This window comes from Macrotis lagotis, chromosome 4 (genome assembly GCF_037893015.1).
Source record: "Macrotis lagotis isolate mMagLag1 chromosome 4, bilby.v1.9.chrom.fasta, whole genome shotgun sequence".
In the NCBI taxonomy this organism is placed as follows: Eukaryota; Metazoa; Chordata; class Mammalia; order Peramelemorphia; family Peramelidae; genus Macrotis; species Macrotis lagotis.
In genome coordinates, this window is record NC_133661.1 from 99,302,382 (window position 1) to 99,330,100 (window position 27,719).

At 36.4% G+C, this 27,719-nt stretch overlaps 1 protein-coding gene across 28 annotated transcripts in view; it reads left to right on the forward strand.

The window, feature by feature from the left end:
* The window catches only part of ABLIM1 (actin binding LIM protein 1), a 420,518-nt gene that overhangs the window by 207,812 nt on the left and 184,987 nt on the right, over positions 1-27,719 (forward strand). For all 28 annotated transcript variants that reach the window (XM_074233606.1, XM_074233602.1, XM_074233619.1 and 25 more), the window contains one exon: positions 19,736-19,870. In XM_074233606.1, the coding sequence (XP_074089707.1) occupies positions 19,736-19,870 (135 nt within the window). Of the gene's footprint in view, positions 1-19,735; positions 19,871-27,719 lie in introns of those variants that run through there.

Genomic DNA, 27,719 nt, shown 5'->3' on the forward strand with positions numbered 1-27,719 from the left:
ATAAAGCTGTTCCAACAGAAAAGGTTAGGATGTTGTATCCATGAAGATTGTAAATATCATAGGTGATAGAGAAGATTTGAAGATAGCCAAGTGCTCTATATTCATAGTAGGTGCCTAATAAATATTTAGTAAATTGAAATGAATCAAAAAACATTTATTAAGCACTACTATGCAGAGAATTTTGAAGAGATTCATCACTGACTGATCCATATATATATATATATATATATATATATATACTTAGTACCACATGCAGATAGAGAATATATAGAAAGTGTGAACTCTTTTGGCCTAAACCCAATTCTATTCCTAAAAGATTACTTTGATATGTAGTTCTTAATTATATATATATATGTATATATAATCATGGATCCCTTTGACAACTATTGAAACCTCTAGACTTCTCAGAACGTTTTTTTATAAAAACAAAGATTTATAAAAATGTTAAATTTTAGTTAAAAGTAAAAATAGAGATGTTTTTTCTCATCCAAATAAAAGGACCTCTTGAACTCTATTCACAGTAAGGGGTTCATGAACCTCAGGTTAAGAAGATCTGAAATTGTATCAAGATAATTGAGTTAGAAATCAAAAGGTCTGGGTTCAGATCCTTACTCATCTCCTTCCTAGCTTTGTGACCATGAGCAAATCACATAATCTCTCTGCAATCTCAGTTTGTACATTCATAAAATTTTGGGGGTGGGGGAAGGAATTCTAATAGTTCTGCCCTTCTCTGAGTCCTATTCTCATGCTTCTTTGTGGCATGGAGATACTCCAGTGCTCTTGAAAGCTTTGTCAGAGAAGCATAAACTCTAGCAGATCCTACCAAGTTATAAAGTGGCTGATAAAAATCAATAAAGGCTACTTCTACTTAGCACTTGACTAAAGAGGTTCTATATACAGGCCCTCTAATAGACTGTCACCTACCATGCAGAAGAATCTCATCACCAGAGGATGGAACACAAGGCAGTGTTTGTTCATTTGTTTAGTTTGGCCACAATAGACCATTTAACAACTTGCTGAGGTGTAGGGAGAACCCAGTTTCTCTTACTAAAGGGAAATATCCAAACCTATGACTCACATCTTATGAAGTTGGAGAAAGTCTTGTTTAATCGGGTTGATCTAATGAGATAATATAATAAAATGCTTTGTCAGTGGTAAAAGTCTATAAATATGACAGTATATGTATCAGTGGTACTACTTTTGTGGTGTTTATAAGAATAATCCAATTGTTTCAAACTTTATGATGCTACCATCTTTGTTGGCATTTCCCTGGGACCATTCCTATTTGAAAATACTCCAATTCAAAAAAAGAACTCAGCCTAATGGCATCATTCTCCTCCAAATCTTCCATTTTGATCTTTTACATTCTCTTTCCCAAGAAAGCAACAGATGAAATGATTAGAATGAAATTTGTTCAGGCATATATGTGTTGGTAAAACATCATGCTGTCTAAAAAACCTGTGTTAGTGGAAAGGAGTATTTAGTATGCTGGGTGTGAAGCCTGAAGACTGTCTCTTCTCAATCTCTATCAACAATTTTCTGTGGAATTGTTCTTCTCATCAGTATTTGAGAGAAACCTCTTTAAGACAATCATGTTTAAGACAAGGAAGTTTCATTAGCTATAGTCCTAACAGACTGTTTGTGGCATGTCAGATTCCCATAAAAGCAGGGGACCCAAAGGGGAACTGTGCAATATCTACCACCCTGGGGAGAGACTACAGGAAGAGACAGTTGCCAAAAGTCAGAGAACAGAGCCAGAAAAATTTGTATTCACATGTGGGGAAAATGAGTAGTTTAAATTTATTTACTTTAAAATTGTAAGCTGTGCTAAGAAAAAAAAAATATGAAGTTATACCACCCAAGCTCATCACCACTTTACTTTAATTAAGATTTTAAAAAACTCACTTATCTTGCATCTCATTATTTTGGCAATATACCAATATGGATTTCACTGGAAACTTATCAGTGAGAAAAAAAAAAAACAATGATTGACCTCCTAAAATAGCTGGTTTGAATGTAGTCCCATAGCTACTATACACAAAGAAGTCATTTAAAGATATAACAAGGGGTGGCTAGGTGGCGTAGTGGATAAAGCACTAGCTCTGGAATCCGGAGTACCTGGGTTCAAATCTGGTCTCAGACACTTAGTAATTACCTAGCTGTGTGGCCTTGGGCAAGCCACTTAACACTGCTTGCCTTGCAAAAACCTAAAAAAATAAAATAAAGATATAACAAGGCAAATAATCTATTTGTATTTTTTAATAGAGATTCTGAATTCTAGCTGCTTCTTGAACCATATCCAGGATGGTTGGTTCCACACAATATTCACTTTAAGAAGAGAAAGGTTTGAGTGAATATCAGAGTCCAATAAAATTTTTCTGTATTTAGGACTATTCTTCTAGTCTCTAAATGATCATTTTTCAAAGAATATCATCATGCTAAAATTATCCAAGTATCCTTATGATCTATTTTTTTCTTATGGAACCTCTGCAGATATACTTTATCTTGTCACATCTCAAGTGCAGGAATTCCCAATGAAACTACATAAAATTTCTCCCTCATGTGATCTGCAAAATCATTCCTCTGCAGTTTTTCCCTTAGCCTGCTCAAATAAGGCTTAAAAGAAAGAATAAAAAATAACCACGTGATCCAGGATCTGAAATGTTTATACATTATTAATGACTAATAAATATAATTTGTTTTGGCATAAAATAGACATGCTCAAAGGTTGTGATATTAGCTATGTTGATATAATTGAATTTGTTGTGGGTAAACAGCTATAATTCTTCTGCATTGTAGTCCCTTGCCCCCCCAGAATTTTTATTTTCTTTGTTATAGACACATTTCAATTATACAGTGTTCATCTTATAAAGTCCCTGGACCCAGGCAAGGTATAGTTAGATTCCCATTCTAGTAAATTGAAAGGATTGTGCGTTCTACCTTTAAGACAGATGACAGCTCAGATTGGCATATAATACCCATATGAAAGTCAGTCACAGTCAAAGGGGGGACCTAACACAGATTTAAGCATCCAAGAGACTCTTCTTGGGAGAGCCATGTTTGCATTTCAAACTAAAATTGAGTTGTTCTACAGGGCCACTGTTTCATAGGAAATGTCAAATAAAGAGTCTAAGGGAAAAGAAACCTAGGACTGGTGTTTCCCATAAATAATCACAGGTCCAAAATTCCCACTGAGCACTGTCTTGCTGTTCAGATAGGTTTTTAATTATTTTTCTGGGATCCTGTGCTAAAATAATTTATGATTGAATGAAGTAAATGTTCATTTTTAACACTTTTAGAAAGCACTTTAGAAGAATTGGAAATCAAGTAAATGTCCTTCAATTGGGGAATGGCTTACAAACTGTGGCATATGTATATCATGGAACACTATTGTTCTATTAGAAACAAGGAGGGATGGGAATTCAGGGAAGCCTGGAGGGATTTGTATGAACTGATGCTGAGAGAGATGAGCAGAACCAGAAAAACATTGTACACCCTAACAGCAACATGGGGGTGATGATCAACCTTGATGGACTTGCTCTTTCCATCAGTGCAACAATCAGGGACAATTTGGGACTGTCTGTGATGGAGAATACCATCTGGATCCAGAGAAAGAACTGTAGAGTTTGAACAAAGACCAAGGACTATTACCTTTAATTTGGGGGGGGGGGAACCTGATATCTTGTTGTCTGATCTTGCTATCTCTTATACTTTATGTTTCTTCCTTAAGGATATGATTTCTCTCTCATCACATTCAATTTGGATCAATGTATACCATGAAAACAATGTAAAGACTGACAAATTGCCTTCTGTGGGGGGTGGGGGGGAGGGAAGTAAAATTAGGGGGAATTGTAAAACTCAAAATAAATAAAATCTTTATAATTCAAAAAAAAAGAAAAGAAAGCACTTTAGAAATCAGGTGCCTTTCTTCTCCCCACCTAGTCTACATTTATCTCTTTCTTTGCTTCCAGGATTAGAAACCCTTTGAATTCCCTGTTATAGTACTAGGTCATCAGGCTTATGCCTTAAAGCTCCAAGTCCTGCTTTACAGTGACATAATTCAGGATAAACATATGTGAAAAATGATGAAATAGACAGGATATCTCTGCTAGAATGTGCACCATTAGTCCATCCCAAACTAGTAGAGATAGATAGATAGATAGATAGATAGATAGATAGATAGATAGATAGATAGATAGATACTTTTCTTTGTGGCATAGCTATGTTACTGAGAAATGAGAAATAATTTGAGAAATGTCTTGTTTTAAATTTATTAGTAGAGATTATAATTTAAAAGAAAAAAAATAAATCATTTTTATCATGTTTTATCCTGAATATTCCTTTTCCTTCATGACTCACTCAAGAAGTAGCAAATAGTAAATCTGGATTTGTTCATCTTAAACTTCTGGATGATCTGATTCAAATCCTAAATTTCCCTCCAGTGAGTATTTATTAAGTGTTCTATGCAAAGTATAGTATTAGGCACTGGAGAGACAAAGACAAATTTCAAAAAAAAAACTTCCTCAAGAAGTTATTATTTTATTGAGGAATAGTGGTGTGTCTCCTACTGCCTGAAAGGTGAGCCCTGTGAGTGACCTTACAAGACAGCAGAGGAAGCAGATGCTAATATACAGAGCCAAGCCCCAATGGGGAACTTAGTGCTAATGAGTTGAATATAGCTTTTCTAAATAAAGACAGCATGATTTAAAGGAAAGGGCATTGAATTTAAATCAGAAGATGTTGGTTCTGTCTCTTATATTTACAGACTCAGGCAAGTCACCTCTCTGAGCTCAGTTTCCCCTCTGTAAAATTAGGAGTTGTACTAAGTGACCTATGAAATCCCTTCTAGGTCCTCTATTATCTTATGGTTATTTTTAATGACCCTCTCTTTTAATTTAGGTCCCCTTAAGAGCTTTTTGACAGCAGTCATTTCCTGTCTCCCAGCATTCAATAAAGACATGGAGTTCTGCCACCAGAACTCCAACAGTATTAATATTCATTTGCTTCACTCTATTTTCAAACAGTGTTGGCATTGCTGGATTCAGACCCAGGTTCTAGGGTGACCTGAAAAGTTAGTTCAAGTTTCAGAAGGGATTCTCTGCCTTTAAACACTAGGAATCTTGAGATTAATGATTGTATTTTGGTGCTGAGGTGTGCCTTACAAAGGTAGGAGGAGGACGCTTTGCAGGAGTTGATTTTAATCTCTTCATCAGATTAATTCTTGTGTAGAAGACAGGTGTGGTGCTGCCCAGGAGCCTGTTTTATTTGCTTGTGTAGGGAGGAGGCCTCCTTGTGAGTTATTTGTGTGTCTTTGTGTTAGGAAAAAAGAGATCTTTCCTTTTCTTAAGGATTTTATCCTTGTCCATTTCTATATAATTGATAAATGAATCAACTTCAACCAGGCAGATAGTATCTTTTGGTTGACTTGGGGAAGCCAAAGCACTTGATCTCCAAGGAAAAAGGTAAATTAAGTGTAGCAGAAGTTGGAATACAATCTTTCAAGTGGGTAGGTTATTTTTTGCAGGGGCAAATTAGAATGAACCCCTTAGGATTTCACATCCTATAGAGGTGGATATGCCAAAGCAGCATGATCCTTCGTGTTTACTAATCTAGTTTACCAAACTGACATTGTATAAGAAAATTAGGTCAGGAAAACCAATTAAAGAAAAGACTCATTTTGGTCCCCTAATGACAGGGTAGCAGAGTGCAGCATCAAATAACTACCACTTGCCACAGTAGGAAACAGGCTTTTGGGTAAACTGCAAATTAACCCCACCATAAAGTTATTTAAACTTGAATGTTTCTTCTTCCATAGTCACAATAACAAAGAAAGTCTTACATAAAGAATAGAGTAGTAGGTGGGGAAGAGGTGCTTACCACAAAACGAGGACTTTGGGGTGGGGACAGAAGGTCTGAAACTGGAAGTGATCTTAGAGACCATCTAGTCCAATCTCCTTATTTATGGCAGAGGAAATAGGTGTGGTGAGAGCTAAGGATCTTGTCCATAATCACACAAGGATGGGAAATATATTGGGTATAGCATATAGAGTTAGAAGAAGCTATAAATGTCATTGAGTTCAATTTCCCTATTTCCTCTGTGAGGAAACTGAGACCCCAAGTAGTTAAATAACTCATTTAGGGTTACAGAGTGGGAAAAGTACTAGACATTTAACATGAAAGAGTAAACCCTTTTGTTCACAGGTAAACTAAATTCTTAGCTTGAACCAAAAGTAAATACTGCCATACAACTTGTTTATTTTGTTGTTTCATATTCAACTGCCCCCCCTTTTTTCTTCTATTTGTTCTTTCTGAGATAGAAAATAGTATGATGATAATCACTTTGGATTTGGAGTTAGATATGTATTCAAATGTGATATATATTCAAATCCTGCCCCTGATGATTGCTATAAACTAAATGACCATGGGCAAGTAATTTAGCTCCTGAACTTCTATTTCTTTATAAAACTGGAATGATAATCCTTAGTACCTATTTCATAGAGTGGTTAGAAAGTTCAAATAAGATGCTTTGCCAACTTTAGAACAACGTATGAATCTATTATTATGTTTAATATTTTCTTGCTTTTAATGAGTTACCAACAATTTTGGCATGATCTGTCACTGGATCCTCACCATCCCTTCTCTGCTTCTAGGTGCCTCAGTAGATAGAATTCTGGCCCCAGAGTCAGCAAGATCTGTGTTTAAATCCCAAATCAGACATTTATTTAGCAGTGCAACTCTGGACAATTCCATTAACTTCTGCTTGCCTCAGTTTCCTCATCTGTAATGGGGGGTAATAGCTATTGTAAGGATAAAATGAGGTATTTTGTAAAGCATTGTGCAAACTTTGAGAAATGCCAGCTAATTATTATTTCAAATTTTCTGACTCAAAGTAAAATATTATTTTTTTCCAATTATAATAGAAGCTCAAATTTGTATAGCAGTAGAGGGCTTTACAACAACCATGTTAAAAAGATGGTGTCAATATTACTATCTCTATTTTATAATTCTGAAATTCCTGCTCTGGGGCAGGTGAATATCTCACAAGGTCTACTGTAGGGCTGGTCCCAGCTTTGTTTCAGTTTATTCTATGTCCATCTTCTCCCTATTCCCTCACCCCTTTTCTAATTCTGGAACCATATTCAAAACAATATTGCCGGTGTATGGCAATCTACTCTGCTTTGGTTCCGTTTACTATCTTGATGATTTTCCAAAACAAAATGGCCCATGCTGGCTACCTCCTACCTACATATCTTGTCTTCTATGCCCATTTTACATTTAAGGAAACTGAAGTAGAGACCCAGGGTCACACAGGTAGTATCTAGTCTGAATCCAGATTTGAACTCAGGTCTTCCTGATTCCAGGCCTAGTACTTTGTTTGATGTGTCTCACCTAACTTCCAAGGGAAGCCTTCATGCAAAAGGCCGTAGTGTTTGAGCTGAGTTCTGAAGGACACTAGGGATTCTAAAGGGCAAGATGGAGCATCATATATAAGGAACCTCAAACCTCAGTGTGGCAGAGGGGGAGGGCAAGGAGAATAAAGTGACAGAAGGTAAAGGGACCTGGTTATGAAGAGTTTAAATGCCTTAGCCAGTTAAGCGACTTGCCCAAGGCCAAACAGCTGGTTAGGAAAGCAGTCCAGACTTCTTGAGGCCCTACAATTGCTACACTCATGGTTTTTTGTTGGGGTTTTTTTTTAGGTTTTTGCAAGGCAAATGGGATTAAGTGGCCTGCCCAAGGCCACACAGCTAGGTAATTATTAAGTGTCTGAGACCGGATTTGAACTCCTGACTCCAGGGCTGGTGCTCTATCCACTGCACCACCTAGCTGCCCCTGCTACACTCATGTTAATTCCTCTGTATGCTAGAAGAGAAACTTCTTGTTTCTACCTTCCTATTTCCTGGCATATTATTGTCCCTGACATGTGCTTTCCTTACACAGAAACACAGAAACCCAGAATAATTTCCGTGTGTGTGTGTGTGTGTGTGTGTGTGAGTGTGTGATATATATAAATTTTTAAAGCATTTCCCATCTGGCTACTTACTAAAGCAGCAGGTGTTAACAAAGGAAGTCTGAAACAGCAGGGTGTCCCAGCTGCTGGAAGAGAGTGTAAGCTTGGGCTTCCCATTGCTGAAGGCTCTAAACTGCTCCAAGTACTACCTGCTGTGGCCTCAGGGAGCGGTACAACAGGTAGTCCACTGCCCTCAAGTGTCTTCGAATGTATTGAGAGAAACCAAGCTAATGTATGTGGAACAAAAATGTGTACAGGACAATATAAACTCATGTGGTCCAGATATATGTGCTGGACAGGTGAAAAGAACAAATTAATGAGAACTAGAGAATCAAAGCAGAAGAGATTTTTAGAAGTCATCTAAGTCAGCTACTTCATTTTACAGGGGGAAACTGAGGGCTACAGAATTCTTGAAGCTCAATGGATAGAGCAATGAACTTGGAGTTGGAAAGACCTGAGTTCAAATTTGGCCTCAGTCGTTAGTAGTATGAGCCTGGGCATGTCACTTAGCTTCTGTTTACCTCAGGATATTGTTCTTGAGTCATTTCAGGTCTATTTTACTCTTCATGATCCCATTTTAAGATGTTCTTGGCAAAGATCCTGCAGCAATTTGCCATTTCCTTCTCTAGCTCTTTTTACAGATGAGGAAACTGAGGCAAACAAGGTTCAGTGACTAGCCCAGCATATAGCTAATAGGTATTTAAGGCTGGATCTGAATTTAGGAAGATGAGTCTTCCTGGCTCCAGGCTCAGCACTCCATCTGGAAATAATGGAAATAATGGAAATAATCATAGTATCTACATTCACACCACACCCCTGCCTCCCTCATTAATGAGAATCAAATGAGATAATATTTTCCTAGCACAGTATCTAACACATAGTGTTACATAATGATGATGATGATGATGATGATGAATAGATTGAAGGAACTGGGAGTGCTTAGAAAGTAGATTCAAGGAGAAGATAGTTGCTGTCTTCAGATTTGAAAAGTTGTTTTATGAAAGAGGGATTTATGAAAGATGAGATTTATTCCATTCACTCTCAAAGTGCAGAACCAGGAGCAATGAATAGATATTGTAAAGAAGTCAATTTAGAATCAATGCCAGAAAAAAAATTTCTCATACTAAGAGCTGCCACTAATAGAATAAATTGTAGAGAGATGGTAGGTTATTCCTCCTTGGAGGTCTTCAAGCAGAGGGTGGATGACCACTTGTCAAATACATTAAAGTTGGGGTTCATGTCAGATGTGGACTGGACCAGAAGTCTCTTCCAACACTCCAGTTCTGAAATTCTCCAATTTGTCCAAGATCAAATGGTTATTTGGTTGATTTTCCTAACTCTGAAGTCATGTTTATTTAGGAGAAAGTAAAGACATAAACAGGGCCACAAAGAATGGGAGTGTGGAATGCAAAGAATCCCAGTTAAGGGGAGTAACTGGAGCAAAGACAAAGATGCAGAAATGAGCCTACAGAAAATCATAATGTGCATTTTGCTCACCGGTGAGAGATGAAGTTGTCGTGGTAGATATGAGCCAATTTTGGAAGACCATGAAAGTCAGCAGAGTAAGATGGAAAAGGTTCAGAAATATGAAGTTGTTTATGATTATGAAACAGGAGAAGAAAATAGTGAAGTCTAGGAAGTTAACTTTGGTAATGGTATGCAATAACCTACATGATAATAACACTGTCTCTACATTGGTACCATGGTGTGATCACAGATTATTTCCATTTTGCAAATGAAGTAACTGAGGTTCATAAAATTTAAATGATATATTTAGGGTCACACAGTATCAGAACCAGAACCAGGATAATGTTGAATTGAATTTCTGTTACACTGAATAACAACAATGGGGTAGTTGTTTACAAAGCACATTACATGTTTATTTGATCTTTACACCAACCCTGTGAGGTGAATGCCCTTATTGCCCCCATTTTACAGATGGAGAAGCTGAGGCCAAGAAAGACTAAGTGACTTGCCCAGGGCCATACAACTAGTGTCTAAGGTAATATTTGAAACCAGGTCTTCCTGACTCCAGGTCCTGCATTACCTAACTCCTTAGAATCAGCCAAGATAGGGAGCTTAATCTAAGTGAGACAATCTAGATTCAGGTGATGTTGGTGAAACTGAACATGAATGATTACATATAAAAGTTGTCTCAAGGGGAAAATTGGCAGAATGTAGGGCTGTTGCTAGTTACAGAGACTGGAGGAGAGGAGGATGCCATCAGTGTGGCAAGCTTGAGTGACAGAGATGCTGAAGAAATTAGAAGAGAAGGAGGGATTCATTCAAATTTGGGAGGCAGCATCATAGAGTGGAAAGCTGGATTTGTAGTCAAGAGACCTGGATCCAGATATTAGTTTTGATGTTTCTTAGCTGTGTAGATCTTATCAAATCACTTTATCCCTGAGACAATTGTCTTATCTGTAAAATAGGGGTGAGAATTGTAAATAAAAATATTCCTACTATCTACCCAACAGGGTGGCTATGACGAGGACTATAGAGCTATGTTATAATTGCAATAATTATCCTGTCATCTAAGGATTTGGGTTGTTTCAAATAATAATGATTGTCCTTTATTCTCAAAGAAGGCCATGACATTGGGGAAGTTATGACAAGCTCATAAAATACATCATTTAAATTTTATGAACTTTAGTTACTTCATTTGCAAAGTGTCTCTTCCAGAGCCAAATATGAGTCAGGATGACTAGAGATGGCCCTGCATAGGAAGCAGTCAATTAAATGACTCACCCAAGGTCACACAGTCAGTAAATGTCAAATATATGAGGCTGTATTTGAACTCCTGTCCTAATGACTTCAAGGCCAGTGCTCTATCCACTGCACCACCTAGCTGTCATTTCAAATAATTAAAGCAAGTTGAACTGGTTTACAAACTACTTCTCTAAATTTCTACAGGTTTCCCACTGTGGGAACTTAGATATTCAAAAATGTGCTTTCTGAGCCCTTTCTAAAGCAGCTAGATAGTCGAATGGAGAGAGTGCTAAATTTGCAGTCAGGAAAATCAGACTCTTATTAATTATGTGGCCCTGAACAAGTCACATAATCTCTCTCAGCCTCATTTTCCCCATCTGTAAAATGGGCAAGGTGAGGAGACAATATATGTTAAATGTTTTGCAAATCTTAGATAGATGGATGGATGATAGATATAACTAATACTATCTAACTATCTATCTATCTATCTGTCATCTATCATCATGTCTGCCTATTATCCCATCCATCCAGCCATCCATCCAGCCATCCATCCAGCCAGCCAGCCAGCCAGCCAGCCAGCCAGCCAGCCAGCCAGCCTTCTAATCTTTCTATCCATCCATCCATTCTATTCATCCATCCATCATCTAGCTCACCCTGGTTATGAAATGAAAGGTCCCATGATATTCCTGAACTAGCAAAGGTCTGTGTACATCAGATAGACCAATAAACCATGAATAGAAAATGTTTTCTAGTCTGTCTTCTCAGGCTCACTTGTTGACAAGCAGTCTCTGGGTGAAACTTCAAAACTGTTTTTGAAGGATGGTAGCCTCTTTCACTAATGACATCTGTGAACTTTTAGCTTGAACCTTACTCTGCCACTTCAGTGAAATGGGATGCTGCACAGGATTTCCACAGTTTGGACTGATCATTAGTGGGAAACAACATAAATTCTTTAATTAGTTGATATGACATGCTATTCTATCATTACTCACAGAACCTTTCCAAGACTTGGCATTTTGCAATGGTAGAATAATTTTGACTTTTGAGTTCTTCTATTAGCCTGGTGTATTTTCTTCTTACTTAGGGAATATGTCAATGATGTTTTGGTTTTCAACTGAACTCTTAGAATGGATGATGATTCTCATTTTAGGAAAAAATACTGAGTGAAAAAAAAATCATGCATCAAGCCAGACCCATAACAGGTGGAGAAAAGGCTCTTCTAATTCCTTAGACTGCTCTAGAGGATGAAGTAATGACTGAAGAAAGCCTCCCAATGGAGCCAATTGGGGCTCCAGTTAAAATCATGACTATTCCCAAAGCCAGACTAACTGGGTCAGCATATTTAAAGCTGTAGCAGTGGTGCAGAGGAAAGCACCTTTGGGCAACTGCTGTGAAACCACTGCCATGAGATGCCAGTGGAATTTCTTTCTCTGGCTGCCTTTCTTTAGAAAAACAAAGTCTCATTGACCTAGAAAAACTAAAGCCGGGGTACTTCCTGAATTTAAAAAGATGGACTAACTCAATGATCTCTCTCAATTTTAAATTCTATAACTCTTTGATAAAAGTAATCTCATTTTAAAAAATTAACTAATTTTTTAATAAATCAGTCATTTCACAATATTCCCCTCCTTCCTCAAACCCTCTTTTTTATAATAGAGAAAGAGTATTAAGCAAAACTGAACATCATATGTATCTTTCAACTTCCAATAGTGCCCCCTACATGGGAGGAAGGAGATGTGATTCTATCACCTTTTCATATAAAATAATAGTCCCTTCTTTTTAAATAGATATTTGCCTTGAGGTCCTAAAACCTGAGGACCTTTGGAGGCAAAAACAAACAAAACAGAAAAAGAAAAAAAAAGGAAACATGATATACCTTCAGCTCATCTCTGGTCTTGTTTCATTGGTGAACATTTAAAATATAAAAAAAGGTCACCCCTGAGTCTAGAAGCCTTTGCTGTGTAATGTATATTTCCAAAGGGAAAACTTTGCTGGCTTCTGTGGGTAGAATGCATTTGCTGATCCCAGCTCTGACCTAGGAAGCTGGTGCCAGCTTTGGTACTTGCATCTTCACTCAGAGTGAAATGCCATAGGAAGAAGATATTTGTCTTTTTCCTGTCACTGTTCAGTCTTACTTGCTTTCTTAACCATAAAAATTCTAGCTAAAAGTGGAATTGGATTTATTTACAAAAGGATTCTTTTTTTATTAAAGATTTTATTTATCTTGAATTTTACAGTTTTACCCCTAATCTTACTCTTTCCCCCCACCCCCCCCCCCCACAGAAGGCAATTTGCCAGTCTTAACATTGTTTCCATAGTATACATTGATCCAAACTGAATGTGATGAGAGAGAAATTATATCCTTAAGGAAGAAACATAAAGTATAAGAGATAGCAAGATCAGACAATAAGATATCAGGTTTTTTTCCTAAATTAAAGGTAATAGTCCTTGGTCTTTTTTCAAACTCCACAGTTCTTTCTCTGGATCCAGATGGTATTCTCCATTGAAGACAGCCCCAAATTGTCCCTGATTATTGCACTGATGGAATGAGCAAGTTCATCAAGGTTGAACATCACCCCCATGTTGCTGTTAGGGTGTACAATGTTTTTCTGGTTCTGCTCATCTCTCTCAGCATCAGTTCATACAAATCCCTCCAGGCTTCCCTGAATTCCCATCCCTCCTGGTTTCTAAAAGAACAATAGTGTTCCATGATATAAATATACCACAGTTTGCTAAGCCATTCCCCAGGACATTTACATGATTTCCAATTCTTTGCCATCACAAACAGGGCTGCTATGAATATTTTTGTGCAAATCTTTTTCATCATCTCTTCAGGGTATAGACCCAGTAGTGGTATTGCTGACCAAAGGGTATGCACATTTTACAAATGGATTCTTGATTAAATCTGATTTCCCCAGTTTTATGAAACTTAGTGGACCTATGGCACATGTTTTAGTATAGTCACCTACCAGGATGTAGTAAGGGGATTTTAATCCTTTGTCAGTTCGGTGAAACCTTTGGAGCTTTTCTCAGACTCTCATTTATAAATAGTTGAAGGAAATACTAGATTTCAGTTAGAGAATAGTAAAAATAAAAACATATAATTTCCCTCCCATGTCCACAGACACCCTGAAATCTAGAACCCAGATTAAGATCTCTTTAGGGGGCGGCTAGGTGGCACAGTGAATAGAGCACGAGCCTTGGAGTCAGGAGTACCTGAGTTCAAATCGAGCCTCAGACACTTAATAATTACCTAGCTGTGTGGCCTTGGGCAAGTCACTTAACCCCATTGCCTTGAAAAAAAATCTAAAAAAAAGATCTCTTTAGGTTGAATCTTTTAATTCTTTTATCCAACTTTTCTGTGTTTGCTTATTTGTATTAATTATATTCCATTTTTCTGGGCAGTCCCAAGAAATCATTAGAATTTATCACAGTGCCTGCCATACTGTAGCTTGTTGACTTGCCTTGAAAAAAAAGATGAAAGATACTTATATTTTTTACTCAAAATGTATCCACACATTCAGTTATTACTGAATTTTGTTAGTGATCCCAAAATTTCAGCTACTTCACTGAGAGCTGGAGACAGCAATTGTTTATTGAGTATTATTTGTATCCATATGTGTGTATGTTTGTGTGTGTATGTGTGTGTGTGTGTATTAGAGTAGTATATAAATGTGATGAATACTACTATGCTAAAAGAAATGATGAACTCAATGATATTAGAAAAACATGGATAGACTTGCATGAAATAATGAAGAGTGAAATGAGAACCAAGAGAACATTGTATACAGTTGCAGCAAGATCATTTTAGTATTGACTAAGCAAAAAAGTCATTTTACTTACTGTAAATACCCAAATAAATAAAGGATATATGAAGAAAGATACTATCTCCATCCAGAGAAAGAACTAATAAAAAGAAATATATTGAGAATAATTTTATATGTTTATATATTATATATATTTGAGTATACATATATGTGTATATTATGTTTATATATATATATATATATAATACATATCTCTATGTACTTATACACAAATAGGAATATAACTTTTTTGTGTCTAATGATAGCCATCTCTAGGGTAGAGGGACAGGGAAGAAAAAAAGAAATTTACATGATAACTTTATTATACATTTAAAAGGAATAAAAAGTTGTACAAAAGAGATTTGCAATTTCAAGTACCATCATTTTTTAACCATGTAATGGAAAATTTGTCTTACTGTGTAATAGAAAAAAATAAATTAAAACAAAATTTTAAAAAAATTGGTAATGTCCTTATCAGATGAAGGAGATTCCAAAGCTTGTTGGCAGCATCCAGGAAGACTTCATGAAGGAAGGCATATTTTGATCTGGATATTGAAGGAAAAAAGGATGACTGGGTAGTAAGTTACATTTCCTATAGAAAAGTTAGTAGGGATGAAGAAGGCAAACATTACAGGCAGGCAGAATAGACTAATTGAAGATATAAAACAAAGAGAGTGAATGGAGGGTTGAAGAGCAGAAAGGAGTTATTCCCAGTTTGAACAGAATATGAGATTTGGAAAAATAGGTTAGGGCAATAATGTAGAAATACAATTATTATTTTATTCATAACTTACTGATCATAGGAAGAAGTTTTCTTTGCAAAGATACTGGAGTAGTTTGGCATTTCTTTCTCTAATTCATTTTACAGATGAGAAATTGAAGGCAAATAGGGTTAAATGACTTGCCTAAGATCACACAGCTAGTAGGCGTCTGAGGCCCAATTTGAACTCATGAAGATGAGTCTTCCTGATTCTAAGCTTAGTGCTCCATCCAACTAGCTTCCCAGGGGAATTAACAATATAATAAATGCATCAGGTTTTTTTCTACCACTAAAGGCAATTTTTAAGAAAGACTATTTCCTTTTAAAAAGTAATTTGCACCAGATGCCTTCTGCTACTATCTCTTCCTTTACCCCACAGCACATTGCCAAGGAAAATCCCTCTACATTCACAAGTGATGTCATTCCATTATATCTTCTCCATCAGTTTGCCCATCACTATCATATCCAGCCTCTCACTTATCTTTCTCTTTCTACCAACTCCTTCCCTACTACCTACAAATTTGTCCATCTCTCCTCTATTCTCAAAATATCCTCACTGGATCCATCCATCCCAGTTTACTATAATCTCATATCCCTTCTTTTGGTGGCTAAACTTCTTGAAAAGACCACCTGTAAAGAAACCTTCCTCTTTTCTCCTTCTCTTCCTAACTCAATAGTCTGGATTCCTACCTACTCTCTCCAAAGTTACCAATGATTTCATAACTGCCAAAGCTAATGACCTTTTCTCAGTATTCTTCTTGACTTCTTTGCAACCTTTGATACTGTTGATTATTCTCTTCTCCTTGATAGTCTCTTCTCTTTAGGTTTTCCTGATATGACTCTCCTTCTGGGTTTCTTCCTCCATTTCTGACCACTACTTCTCAGACTTCTTTGTGAGATCTGGTCTCACACTTCCGATTGTCTATTAGACATTTGGAACTAGAAGTCCTGGAGATGTCTTAAATTCAACATATCTAAAACTGAACTCATTACCTTCCTCCAAATCCCGCCTCTTCCTAACTTTCCTATTACTATTTTGAGAACCACCATCTTCCTAGTCACCCAAACTCTCAACTAAGCATAATCCTCAAACTCTTCATTTTCTCGCTTCCTATATCTAATCCATTTCCAAGGCCTAATGATTTATACTTTCATAATATTTCTCACATATGCCTTCTTCTCTCTGTTCACTACTACCACTCAAGGCCCTCATCACCTCACATTTCAACTATTGCAAGCTGTTTTTTTATCTTTTTGCCACTCTTCTACCCCCATTCCAGTCCATTCTCCATTCTGCTGTCAAATGATCTTCCTAAAGTTTGAGTCTAATCATGTTATGTATACACCACTCTCTCTCCTCAGTAAACTTCATTGACCCTCTATTACCTCCAGGATAAAATTTAAAATATTCTGCTTTGTATTAAAACCCTTCATAAATTGTGGGGAGCACTTTCTAGTCTTCTTACATCCTTTAATCTTCCAGGTACTCTGTAATCCCATGGCAATGTCCATGCTGTTCCTCGACTAAGACATTTAATCCCTGGTTACCTTGTATTCCTTCAAGTTTCAACTAAAATCTCATCTTCTAGGGAAAGGTTTTCTTGATCTTCCACAATTCTAGTGCCTTTCCTCTTTTATTTATTTCCTGTTTATGGTGTATATAGCTCACTTATATATAGTCAGTTTGTGTTATTTTTCCCCTTAGACTGTGAGTTTCATAAGCACCAGAGACTGTTTTTTTTTTCCTTTCTTTCTATCACCAAAGGTTAATACAGTGTCTGATTCATACATAGTAGGAACTTTATGAATGTTTATTGACTGACTCACTGGCAGAGAGCTTCTGTTTGGCCTTAGATTATCTTGCTGTCAAAGTCACTGGTTGTTCAAGGATCGTTTTTTGAAAGCCACAGCTTTATGACCTTAGATAATGCTGACTCCTGTAGCAAATACAAGTTTCTAAAGGACTTCCCAGGGGAGATAGGGGACTCCTGTTGAGTTGACAAGTTAATGCTGAGACAGAGCAAGTTCATAGTCTCAGGTAGAGTGTGCATATCAGGTGTTCAAACTGATAGCTACACTTGATCTTACTAACAAGAAATACCTTGTTTCTCTGTGCTTAGCCAAATACTAATGGGATCTTTGGACTGGTTTGTTTAAAATCTTTTTCTTGGATGGGTGGGAGGGAATAAGAACATTACCAGTTTGAAAAAGAAACAGTAAGGATTTATATTTGTGAAGCTGTAACACTCCTTGCTGAGAGGAGCTTTCTAAGTACCAAACTGAAACATTTTTGAAAAGTCAAAAGTCAAAAAAAAAAAAAAGCTCCTTTCTCACTAGGAGTCCAGAACTCCAAATTCTGTGGGGTTTTTTGCCTGCCCAGAATAGTGACAACTGCTCAAGCCAAGTCCTTGTAGCCAAAAATAAAATAAAATACTAATTCCTTTGAATTGTGTGTGAGTAGGGAGGGGAAACAGACCAAAAAAGAAAAACACAGATAGTTTTGAGAATGACTTACAAGTTTAGTAGGGTGGGAATTTCCACGAAATAATATGAGATCAATCAAAAAAGTCACAGAATTGTAGAGGTGAAAGGGCATACTCACTGTTTACCTCAAACTAGGATTGATTCTTCAGTTGTTCAACCTTCTATTCACTCTGATCTCTGTGCTTTTTTTTTGATTAACCTATTTCCTGTATCTGGAATGCTTGCTCTTCCCATTCCCACCCACTCTTCTTTCCATTTAAAAGTTAAGCTATACCTATTCAACCTTCTTTCCTTTCCAACCATCCTTTTTTCTGTTTAAAAGTTATAACCATTTATCTTTCCTTTTTTTCCCAACCATTATTCTTTCTGTTTAAAAGTTAAACTACACCTTTCATCCTTTTTTCATCACCCAATTCAAAACATGACTTTTTTTATGAAGACTTCCCTGAATGAGATATGGTATCTCCTTTCTTCTGATGTTCAAAATATTTTATATGGAGCAGAAGAAGACATGGAAAAGCAGAAGGGAGTTCCTGGCTCATGGGGTGCTGGTTGAGTCATGTTCGATGATAATGGACATCATAAGACAACTATAATAAAGTTCAATTAAATAGCTCACCCGTGTATGGAATTTTTCAGAATACAAATCCCTATCCTCACAATAGCCTCCTGATGATGTTAGTATATGATCCCTATTTTATAAATGAGAAAGCAAAATGTTAGAGATTTGAAGGGACCTTGACCAAAGGCACACAGAGCTGAATAGCTAGGTTTCTGACATTAGACCTTGTGCCCTTTGCACTATTACATGCTGCCTGTGGAGGAAAAGTCATGGGAAATGTCAGAAAGCCTGAGTTCATGATTCATCTTTATCCTTACTAATTGTGTGACTTTGGGCAAATCCTTTCAGCCCTCTGAGGAGATAATAATTCTTTCACTGCCCTACCCATCAAGGTATGATGAAGAAAAAGAACATTATCTCACTCTCTTTCCATTCTCCCCTCCTCCATTCTCCCCCCTTTCATGCCAACTTCTGACCTCTCTGGCTTCTTTTAAGTCCCCTTCTAAAATGCTAATTTCTAGATGAAGTCTTCCCCAACCTTCTTAATTCCACTTTCTTCCCTCCATTATCTATTTCCTATTTATTCTTTATATAGATTATTTTGCCTATATTTGTTTACATTTCCCTCATTAGATTGAAAGCTCCCTGAGGATAGACCATTTTTTATCTTCTTTTTGTTCTCAATAAATGTTTGTTGATTGGTTGATTAAGTATGTGTTGGAGGAATTCAAAGGAGAAGAAAGAATGAGAGCTGAGTATAGGTCAGTAAAGGTTTAATAGAGAAATAATCATAGTGTAGTGTGTCTGTGTCTGTGTTTGTATTTTATAGAAGCCGCAAAAAAAAAGTCTTGGAATTAGAATTGTGAGACTTGGATTCAAATACTGGTTTATTACTTGTGTGATCTTAAGCAAATCATTTATCCTCCCTGAACCTTAGTTTCCTCAGATGTAAAACTCAAGGGCATCCAAGACCCTTTCCATCTCTAGATTTATGACTCTTTTATCCTATGATCTGAATCCACTTCTTTCTAACTGCTAGGTCAGCTTATTCTCTATTATGCCCTACTTCTTTATCTGCAAAATGAAATTATTAAAGCTTATATTACCTACTTCATAGTTCTATTCGGAAGAAATTGCTTTTTTTCCCCTTAGAGCACAATAAATATGAAGGATTTTGAATGCCAAAATTAAACTTATATGTAAAATAGAGAATAAGTATCAGAATAAGTTTGTTTAGCACCAAGTGAAAAAATGTTAAGTAACATTCTTTGCAGACTTTAATGTGTTCTGTCCATACTACCTATCATTCCAATAATAACTGATAGTAATATTTGGGAGTCCCAGTGACACTTGTTAGCATGAGTATTTATGCTGTATGTTGATGGGATATTGTTTTTGGTTTTCAGTGGCCCATCCTCAGGACCCCCATCACCCATCAGAGAAGCCTGTTATCCAGTGCTACAAGTGTGGAGAGCCATGCAAAGGTGAAGTGCTCCGGGTTCAAGCCAGGCATTTCCATATCAAATGCTTCACCTGCAAAGGTATTGGGCCATTTACTTCCTAATTTGGCAGTGTAAGAGTCATTGTAAGATTATACAATATTAGGGACAAAAAGTCACTTCATTAGGGTTGGCTAGGTGGTGCAGTAGATAGAGCACTGGTCCTGGACTCAGGAGTACCTGAGTTCAAATCTGACCTCAGACACTTAATAATTATCTAGATGTGTTGCCTTGGGCAAGCCATTTAACTCTATTGCCTTGCAAAAACTTTAAAAAAAAAGTCTTCATCCAACTTTTTTTTTTTACAAAGAAAGAAACTGAGATCCAGAAAAGGGAAGTGACTTACTGGTGGCCACACTTCTCATACTCAAGTGTCTTAGTTCTGTCTAGTGTTTTTCCCCAGGAACTATATTGTCTCTTTTTTCTCTGCAGGCTTCCCTAGGACAGGGTGAACTTTAAATTTCACCTTAGAAGAAGGTATTTTTCTGGTTTAAGCAATGTTTTTCTCACACTATGTATCCTGACAAAGGTTCTATATTTATTTGTTTCTTAAAGTGGGTTTCTGGTAAAAGCCAAGACTATAATGTCAACAATCTAAGGATTAGGATATGCAGACCCTAAACCATTCCAAAAGCACTGTTCTGAGGAAGAAGGTTGAAGTGTCTCATTTTCTCTTGTTTTTGAAGAATATAGGGAATAACTGTATATACAAACCCATCCTCCATCGTTATAAAAAAAAATTAGGCAATCGTGTAGAAATGAAATTCCAACCTTCTCATGTCCCCTCACCTATTATTTTATTTTCCTGAGTGGATAGTAATGGTAAGGACTCCTTTGCTCAAACATATCTTCCCTCAGAGACTCTACAAATTGGATATTTGCTTGACTTAACTAAACTCCTCCTTCAAAACTGAAATGACCTCTCAGAGTATTAAGCCTATTACTAGTTATTCACACTTTAATGGAAAATTCCTTCTTCAGATGAGGCCAGTTTCCTACTGGGAAGCAAAGGAATTTGATTTTATGGGAACAAAGGGAAGATAACTCTTAAGCTCTAGGCATTTTTATAGAATGGCCTTAGGAGGGTATTGTATACCTAAAGGTATGGTGGTAAAAGTTTAAGAAAAGGGAAAGTACCAAAGATGAACTTTTCCTTAGGCCCTAACAACTAGCTTGCTAACATTGGAAATCATTTCTTCCTCAGTCTTTTATATAAAAACCATCATCAGTTTTATCACCTGTAGACAGGAAGATTTTGGACTCAATGATTTTTTCAAGTTCTTTCTGATTCTAAAAATTCTAGAATTCTAATTCTGGTACTTGACTTAGGCCTCTAGAATTGAAGTGCACACAAGTATGGACTTTTGGCTGATAGAATTCTTGAAGAGATGCTGTGGAGTCTGACATATATTATGTGTCTGTTCAGAAATGGGCTTTTCTGGACTCCTAAAACATTCTCCTCTGGGAAGGAAGTATGTACATTGGAAAGAGCCCTGACTGGTCTAAGAGGCCTCAGGCTCAAATTTCATTTATGATGCCTCCTTACCTCTATGTACCTTTGACAAGTTATTTAATTTCCCCAGAATTCTCTTTTCTCTTCTGTAAAATGAGGTGATTGCTATTGATAATCTCTGCTCTCCCTTCCAGCTCTGAATCTCTGATTCTATTATCCCAAATGAAATTTGGCAAGCCAGTTTAGAAACAGAAAAATTGGCAAGATGGGCACATAGGAAGACTCTTAAGAATTTTAATCTGACACTGATTGATTGTGAGCTTAAGCAAGTCATTTTCCTGGACAAACTTATAAAATGGGGGCAATGATACATTGATACAATTGACATTCTTGGATTTTTTGTGGTAAAAATGCTTCATATATTATAATTTATTGTTGTTCAGTCATTTTTCAGTCATATCTTATTCTTTGTAACCCTATTTGAGGTTTTCTTGGCAAAGGCATTAGAGTAGTTTTCCATTTCCTTCTCCAACTTATTTTACAGATGAAGAAACTGAGATAAATAGGGTTAAGTGTCTTAACCAGTCACATAGCTAGTAAGTATCTGAGGTCAGATTTGAACCCAGAAAGATGAGTCTTATCATTACTTAGATATTATTTTTATTTTTTTAATATCATCATTACTTAACCTCTAAGCTTCAATTCCTTAGAATCAGATACTATGGTTCAATGTAATTCTATTACAATATTTTTAATATAAAATGAATATAGAAATAACAGAGCCACTTGGAAAAAAGGAAGGGGAGAAAAAAGAAAAAACATTATTATATTACTGTGCTAAATTCTGTACAATTTTTATCCTCATAGCAATCCAAGGAGGTAGGTATCATCATTATCTCCATTTTTTAGTTGAAGTTAAAGCAAACAGAAGTTGAGACTTTAAGGGGACATATAGCTAGAAGTATATGAGCCAGATTTGAACTTGGGTCTTCCTGACTCCAGTTCACCTCCCCCCCACCTCTGCTCCACCTAGCTTTACCTACTTTAGAGGTACATGATGTCATTTATTTTGATAATTTGGTGATATTCTAATCTATTCTGATAATGATTCTTAGAGATCATAGAACTTTTAGGAAATGACCCAGGTTTCCATATAGTTGGATATTATCTAACCTGTGAAAGGTTGACTGATGTGCCTCATTTCACATACCAAAACTATTTCTGATCAGTTTTATACATTGAGTTATATGTCAAATCCACCAGGAGTGCTATTTATTGTAAGCATCTAATGAAATGCTTGATTTCCTAATGTAAATAAATATTGCCTGAAATGTTTTTTTTAAATCTGGGGAGTGTGACATTTAAAAAGTTTGTGTGGCATAGTTTCTGGGTAATTTAATAATTTTATTAATTATGACAACATGTTTATGAATAAAAGAATGGTCATTTGGTCGTCTCTCTTAGTCCAAAGACCTCTCATGGCAGTGGGCTCAGTTTATATGCCCTTGGAATCCCACTCTGAGGGTGGTAATCAATTCAGATTGGTTAACAAGAGAGAAAGAATATTACAATGAGAGACTGGATTATATTACACTGAGGGTCTTGGGGAACCTAACTTGGATCATGGCAGTCTTGATCAAATAAACATCAATTTCCATATCAACTTTCTGGCACAAGGAAGGATCAACATTTTCCCAGGCGTATCTGAGTAAACATGATGGAAATCTTGCCATTAATCTAAACTTCGATTTTCTTTTACTGCCTAACTAGATCTTGACCAAGGTAAATCTCTGTGAAGGATTTGCCACACTGGTTCATTTCTGGATGACAAAATAGAAAAGGGGAAAATCTTTCATTCTGATTTAATAATTAGTTAATACAATAGAAAAATAATCATTTCTCTCAGGATGGGTGTCATATGGTCAGAAGAATACCATAGGGAATCAAATTTGGGTTTGAGTCCCAGTTTCTGCCATTTGTGACTTGGAATGAATCATTTTTTATCTCTCAGATCCTCAATTTTCCTGTTCTTTAGAGTGGCTTTTATTTTGAGGCAAAGCACTTTGTGGATTATAAAGCCCTAAAGAGTAGAATTAAATAGAAATTACAGTTGTTATTTTTATTTTCAGTAAGGGGGTTGGCTCCCAGTGAGAGAATAGTAAAATCAAGTTCTGCTTCATGGATAGAGTAAAAGAAATATTTTTGCACTATTGGTTTTATGCATAAATAAAAAAAGCAGCAGCCGTCTGGTCCTTCCTCCACCCACCTTTGTACTCTAAGGATAAAGCTTTCCTTTCTATAATTAGAACATAAGACTTAAAAATATCATGATTCAAACACAGGTTTTGATATTGAGAAGGAGAAAGGAGCAATAGATCTTACAAAGCTTGAATTGTATAGAGCGGGATATTAACAGAGGAGGATATGAAAGCATAAGCTGACCATAGACTTAAGTGGCTTAAGTTATTCTCTAAGCTGGTCCTGGGGGTGTACATGTAATAGTGGAAAGCAGAGATACAATGAATTCTCTATATTTCTCATAGGGTTTGACAAGTTTGAATCAAGAATTGGTAGGTTAAATTTGTATTTCAACTAGTCCCCTCAGAAAATGATCCCAGTGGTCTGCAGGGTGTATTTGTGAAATACTGTCAAGATTGTACAGTGAGAGAGGGGCAGCTAGGTGGTGCAGTGGATAGAGCACTGGCCCTGGAGTCAGGAGTACTTGAGTTCAAATCTGGCCTCAGACACTTAATAATTACCTAGCTGTGTAGTCTTGGGCAAGCCACTTAACCCCATTTGCCTTGTAAAAACCTAAAAAAAAAACTGTATAGTAAGATAGGAAAGCTTTTAAGGCTCTTTATCATATTTTTTTTTATTTCCCACAACAATTCCCCACATGATAGTCTAAGCAAAGCTTAATTAATTAATGAATTAAACAATAAATTTAATTGAAGATGTTAAGAAATAATAATTCTCATCATTTAAATTCCAATGGCTTTCTATTATCTCTAGGCTCAAATTCAAGCTCCACTCTAACATTTAAAATCTTTTATGACTTGACCCCAACCTACCTTCCCAGCCTTATGACAGAACAAAATATCTACTTATTCTGAAAACCATTTATAGGTGAATGGTTCACTACAATTCACATCATGCTTTTTTCACCTTCAGCTTCCCAGGGAGCATCTGTAATGCCATATTTCAATTAGAGTTAATTAAAATTAGAAGACACATGGTTGCAAAGAGTCTAAAGTCTCCTGTTGTCCTGAAATTTAAAGGATCTATATTAAAAGACCCAGCTGTTAAATGTACTAACTAGGAAGTCAGATTGGTGGATGGCAGTGATAAAAGATGCTTTTACCAAAGTCTGTTATCCTGAAGCTCTTGTATAAGTTGGTGCTCCCTGTTTATGCTATTTTTAACCTTCACTTAGTGGAGGTTGGGCTCATTTGGGTTTGTTGGACAGGAACTTTCTGGTTGTGGGAGTATCTAAGACTGTCATCTGCAGTAAAGTCTTCAGGGAGTTATTTTAAAAAAGTGATTGGAAAAAGGGGTATTAAACTTAATTCCCCTCCCTTGGGTATTTTTCTTGCTGTAAGCAAGAACAGGAACTTTAAGGGATAAGAGTCACACAGTGGATAGGAGCCAAAGGGGATGATATTGGTGGGGACTGATTGACTTTCATATATAGTAAAGACCCACAGGAGAATAAAAGAAGGCAGTGGGTGGGAATCTTTGCTTTTTTTTCCCTGCCTTTGGCACCAGTTTTACTTTCTCTCTCTCTGACCCTCCCCCTCACCCCTTTTGGCCTTAGCCATATTTGCTTTTATTTTTTCCTTAATGCAGTATTTATCTTGTTTTGTTACTGTTGTGTAGTTATACTGTGACATCATGTGATTTGAGTTAATAAAAAGTTCTTTTTATCCATTTTGGAGAGTTGTTAGTATTCAGGGAAGGAGAGTTATCAAATGAGCTGACTGATGGACCCCAGAACACCCATCAGAAAAGTGGTAATCAGCATAAAAACAAAGGGCCAATTATATATCTCCAAGTAAATAGCAGACTGAGGAGAGAGGTGGAGGCCAGAGATAGGTTAAGGGGAAAGAGCCCAGGGAATTATACAGGGAATAGTTAGGAAGTGAGCAATCTGTACAAGATGTCCAAAGAGATGCTCTGAGGGTGGATATGACAAATATTTCATTTTATTTTCATCGATGACCTTTGTTTATATACCATATTTATTTCCAAATATATCCCTTCTTACTTCTCTTGCTCAGCAAGACTTGCCCTGTAATAGAGATTTAACAAGAATGAGGAAATAAAATCAATGCAGCAAAAATAAATATGTTGACTATTTCTGACTGTATAAAGCAGTGTTCCACCCCTTTAATCCCCCATCTCTTGATTGAAGGGATCTAGATATATTTTCTGAATAATCTCAAGAAGCAAGTTTGGTTATCCTAATGATATATTATTCTGTTTTCTTTTACTCTTCCTTACACGTATTTGTTGGAGTCATTGTAATAATATTTTCCTGATTCTTTTTACTTTGCATCAGGGCACGTTTCCCATGTTTCTTTGAATTCTTCATATTCATCAATTCCTTACAGTGTAATAAGGCTCTTATTCATATACTGCAGTTTGTTTAGCCATTTCCCAATTGATGAACAGCTTTTTTTTCCTCCTAGGCCTTTGCTATATAAAAAAGCACTGCTATAAATATTTTGGTATTTTGGGACCTTGTCTCTGACCTCTTTAAGGTATATGCTAAGCAATGGGATCCCTGGGTCAAATGTTCATCTTTTTTTTTTATAATTGCAAATGTATATACAAGTGGTTAGAATCAATTCACATCTCCATTAAATCATGTTTTTCTTTCCTCATCCCCACCAATATTATTATCCATTTCTATTTTCTGTTATCTTTGCCAATCTGCTATGAATGAGATTAAACTTTAAAATTTTTCCAATTTAAGTTTAAAAGGATATCTATTTACATGGTAATTCCATCAGATTCACTTCTTATGTAACTTTTTATCTTGTGTATTTTCAATAAATATTCATAATATTATATTTCAATTTTCTGCAAGGAGCTATATGGTCTTAAATGATTATCAGAAAAAAATGGAAGGGTCATGAACTTCTGTGGAAGTCTTGTGAATCTGATGGACCTTTCCTAAGAAGAGCACTGTTAAATCCATACAATACAAATATATGGGGTCACAATAAAGACCAATGAAACTTACTTATAAAAACAAGTTATAGTGTGGCTAGGTGGTGCAGTGGATAGCACTTGCCCTGGAGTCAGGAGTATCTGAGTTCAAATCCAGCCTCAGACACTTAATAATTATTTAGCTATGTGGCCTTGGGCAAGTTACTTAACCCCATTGCCTTGCAAAAAAAAAAAAACTAAAAAAAAAAACAAGTTAATAGACCCCAAGAACCCCTGGAATCAAAGATCTTTAGGGAAAAAAAGATGCTTTAAAATATTATATTTCATATCTTTGACTAACAAGAGAAATTTTAGTTAAACTCTCTTATCCAAAAACCTTTGTCTAAGTTATTGTCACTTCTTGTTTTGTGCTATTTTCAACCTGCACATTATCAAGCTTCCTTTTCTGCATGAACAGCCTGGATAGATGCTATTTGTGAGCTCAAGTGGAGAACTGATAATGAGAGAAGGAAAAGCACTGTCTCATGCCTGGGAGGTAAGCTCTGTCTTCAGAATGAGATCCATTATGGAGCATTTTAGCCATGCAGTAACTCACTGAAAACTAGAGTAGTATGAAAAAGAAGAATAAATACCTGGCAGAAAAAACAAATGAAAAGTAGCTGCCCTGCCCTTTCTAGCAGTCTCCCTATCCAATCTGGGGGACAATGAGGACTGATACACTGGAACAGATGGGGCAGCTAGGTGGTACAATGGATAGAGCACCAGCCCTGGAGTCAGGAATAACTAACTGAGTTCAAATCCAGCCTCAGACACTTAACAATTACCTAGCTGTGTGGCCTTGGGCAATCCACTCAACCCTATTGCCTTGCAAAAAAATAAATAAATAAATTATAGCAGATGCATCTTTTTTTATTTTTTTTTTTTTGCATTCTATTGAAAATGTAAGATCATTACTATCAAAGGTCATTCATTACTGGCATTCTTGGTGTTATCTCAGGAGAAAGACAATGAATGAAAAATATAAAAAAGGATTAGAGGTAAAGGGGGAATATTTACGACTACAATTTACAGAATCTATGAGAATTGGAAGAGAACTTGGAGACTAGCTCAGTCAATACCCTCATTTTCTAGATGAGTATTACTTAATCACAGAAAGGGGAAATTACTTGCCAAAGGTCAGTAAGAATCCACAGTATTTATAAAATTCCAGCTATGGGCAAGGCACTGCACCCTAGGTGATGCAAAAATGAAAAAAAAAATTGCATT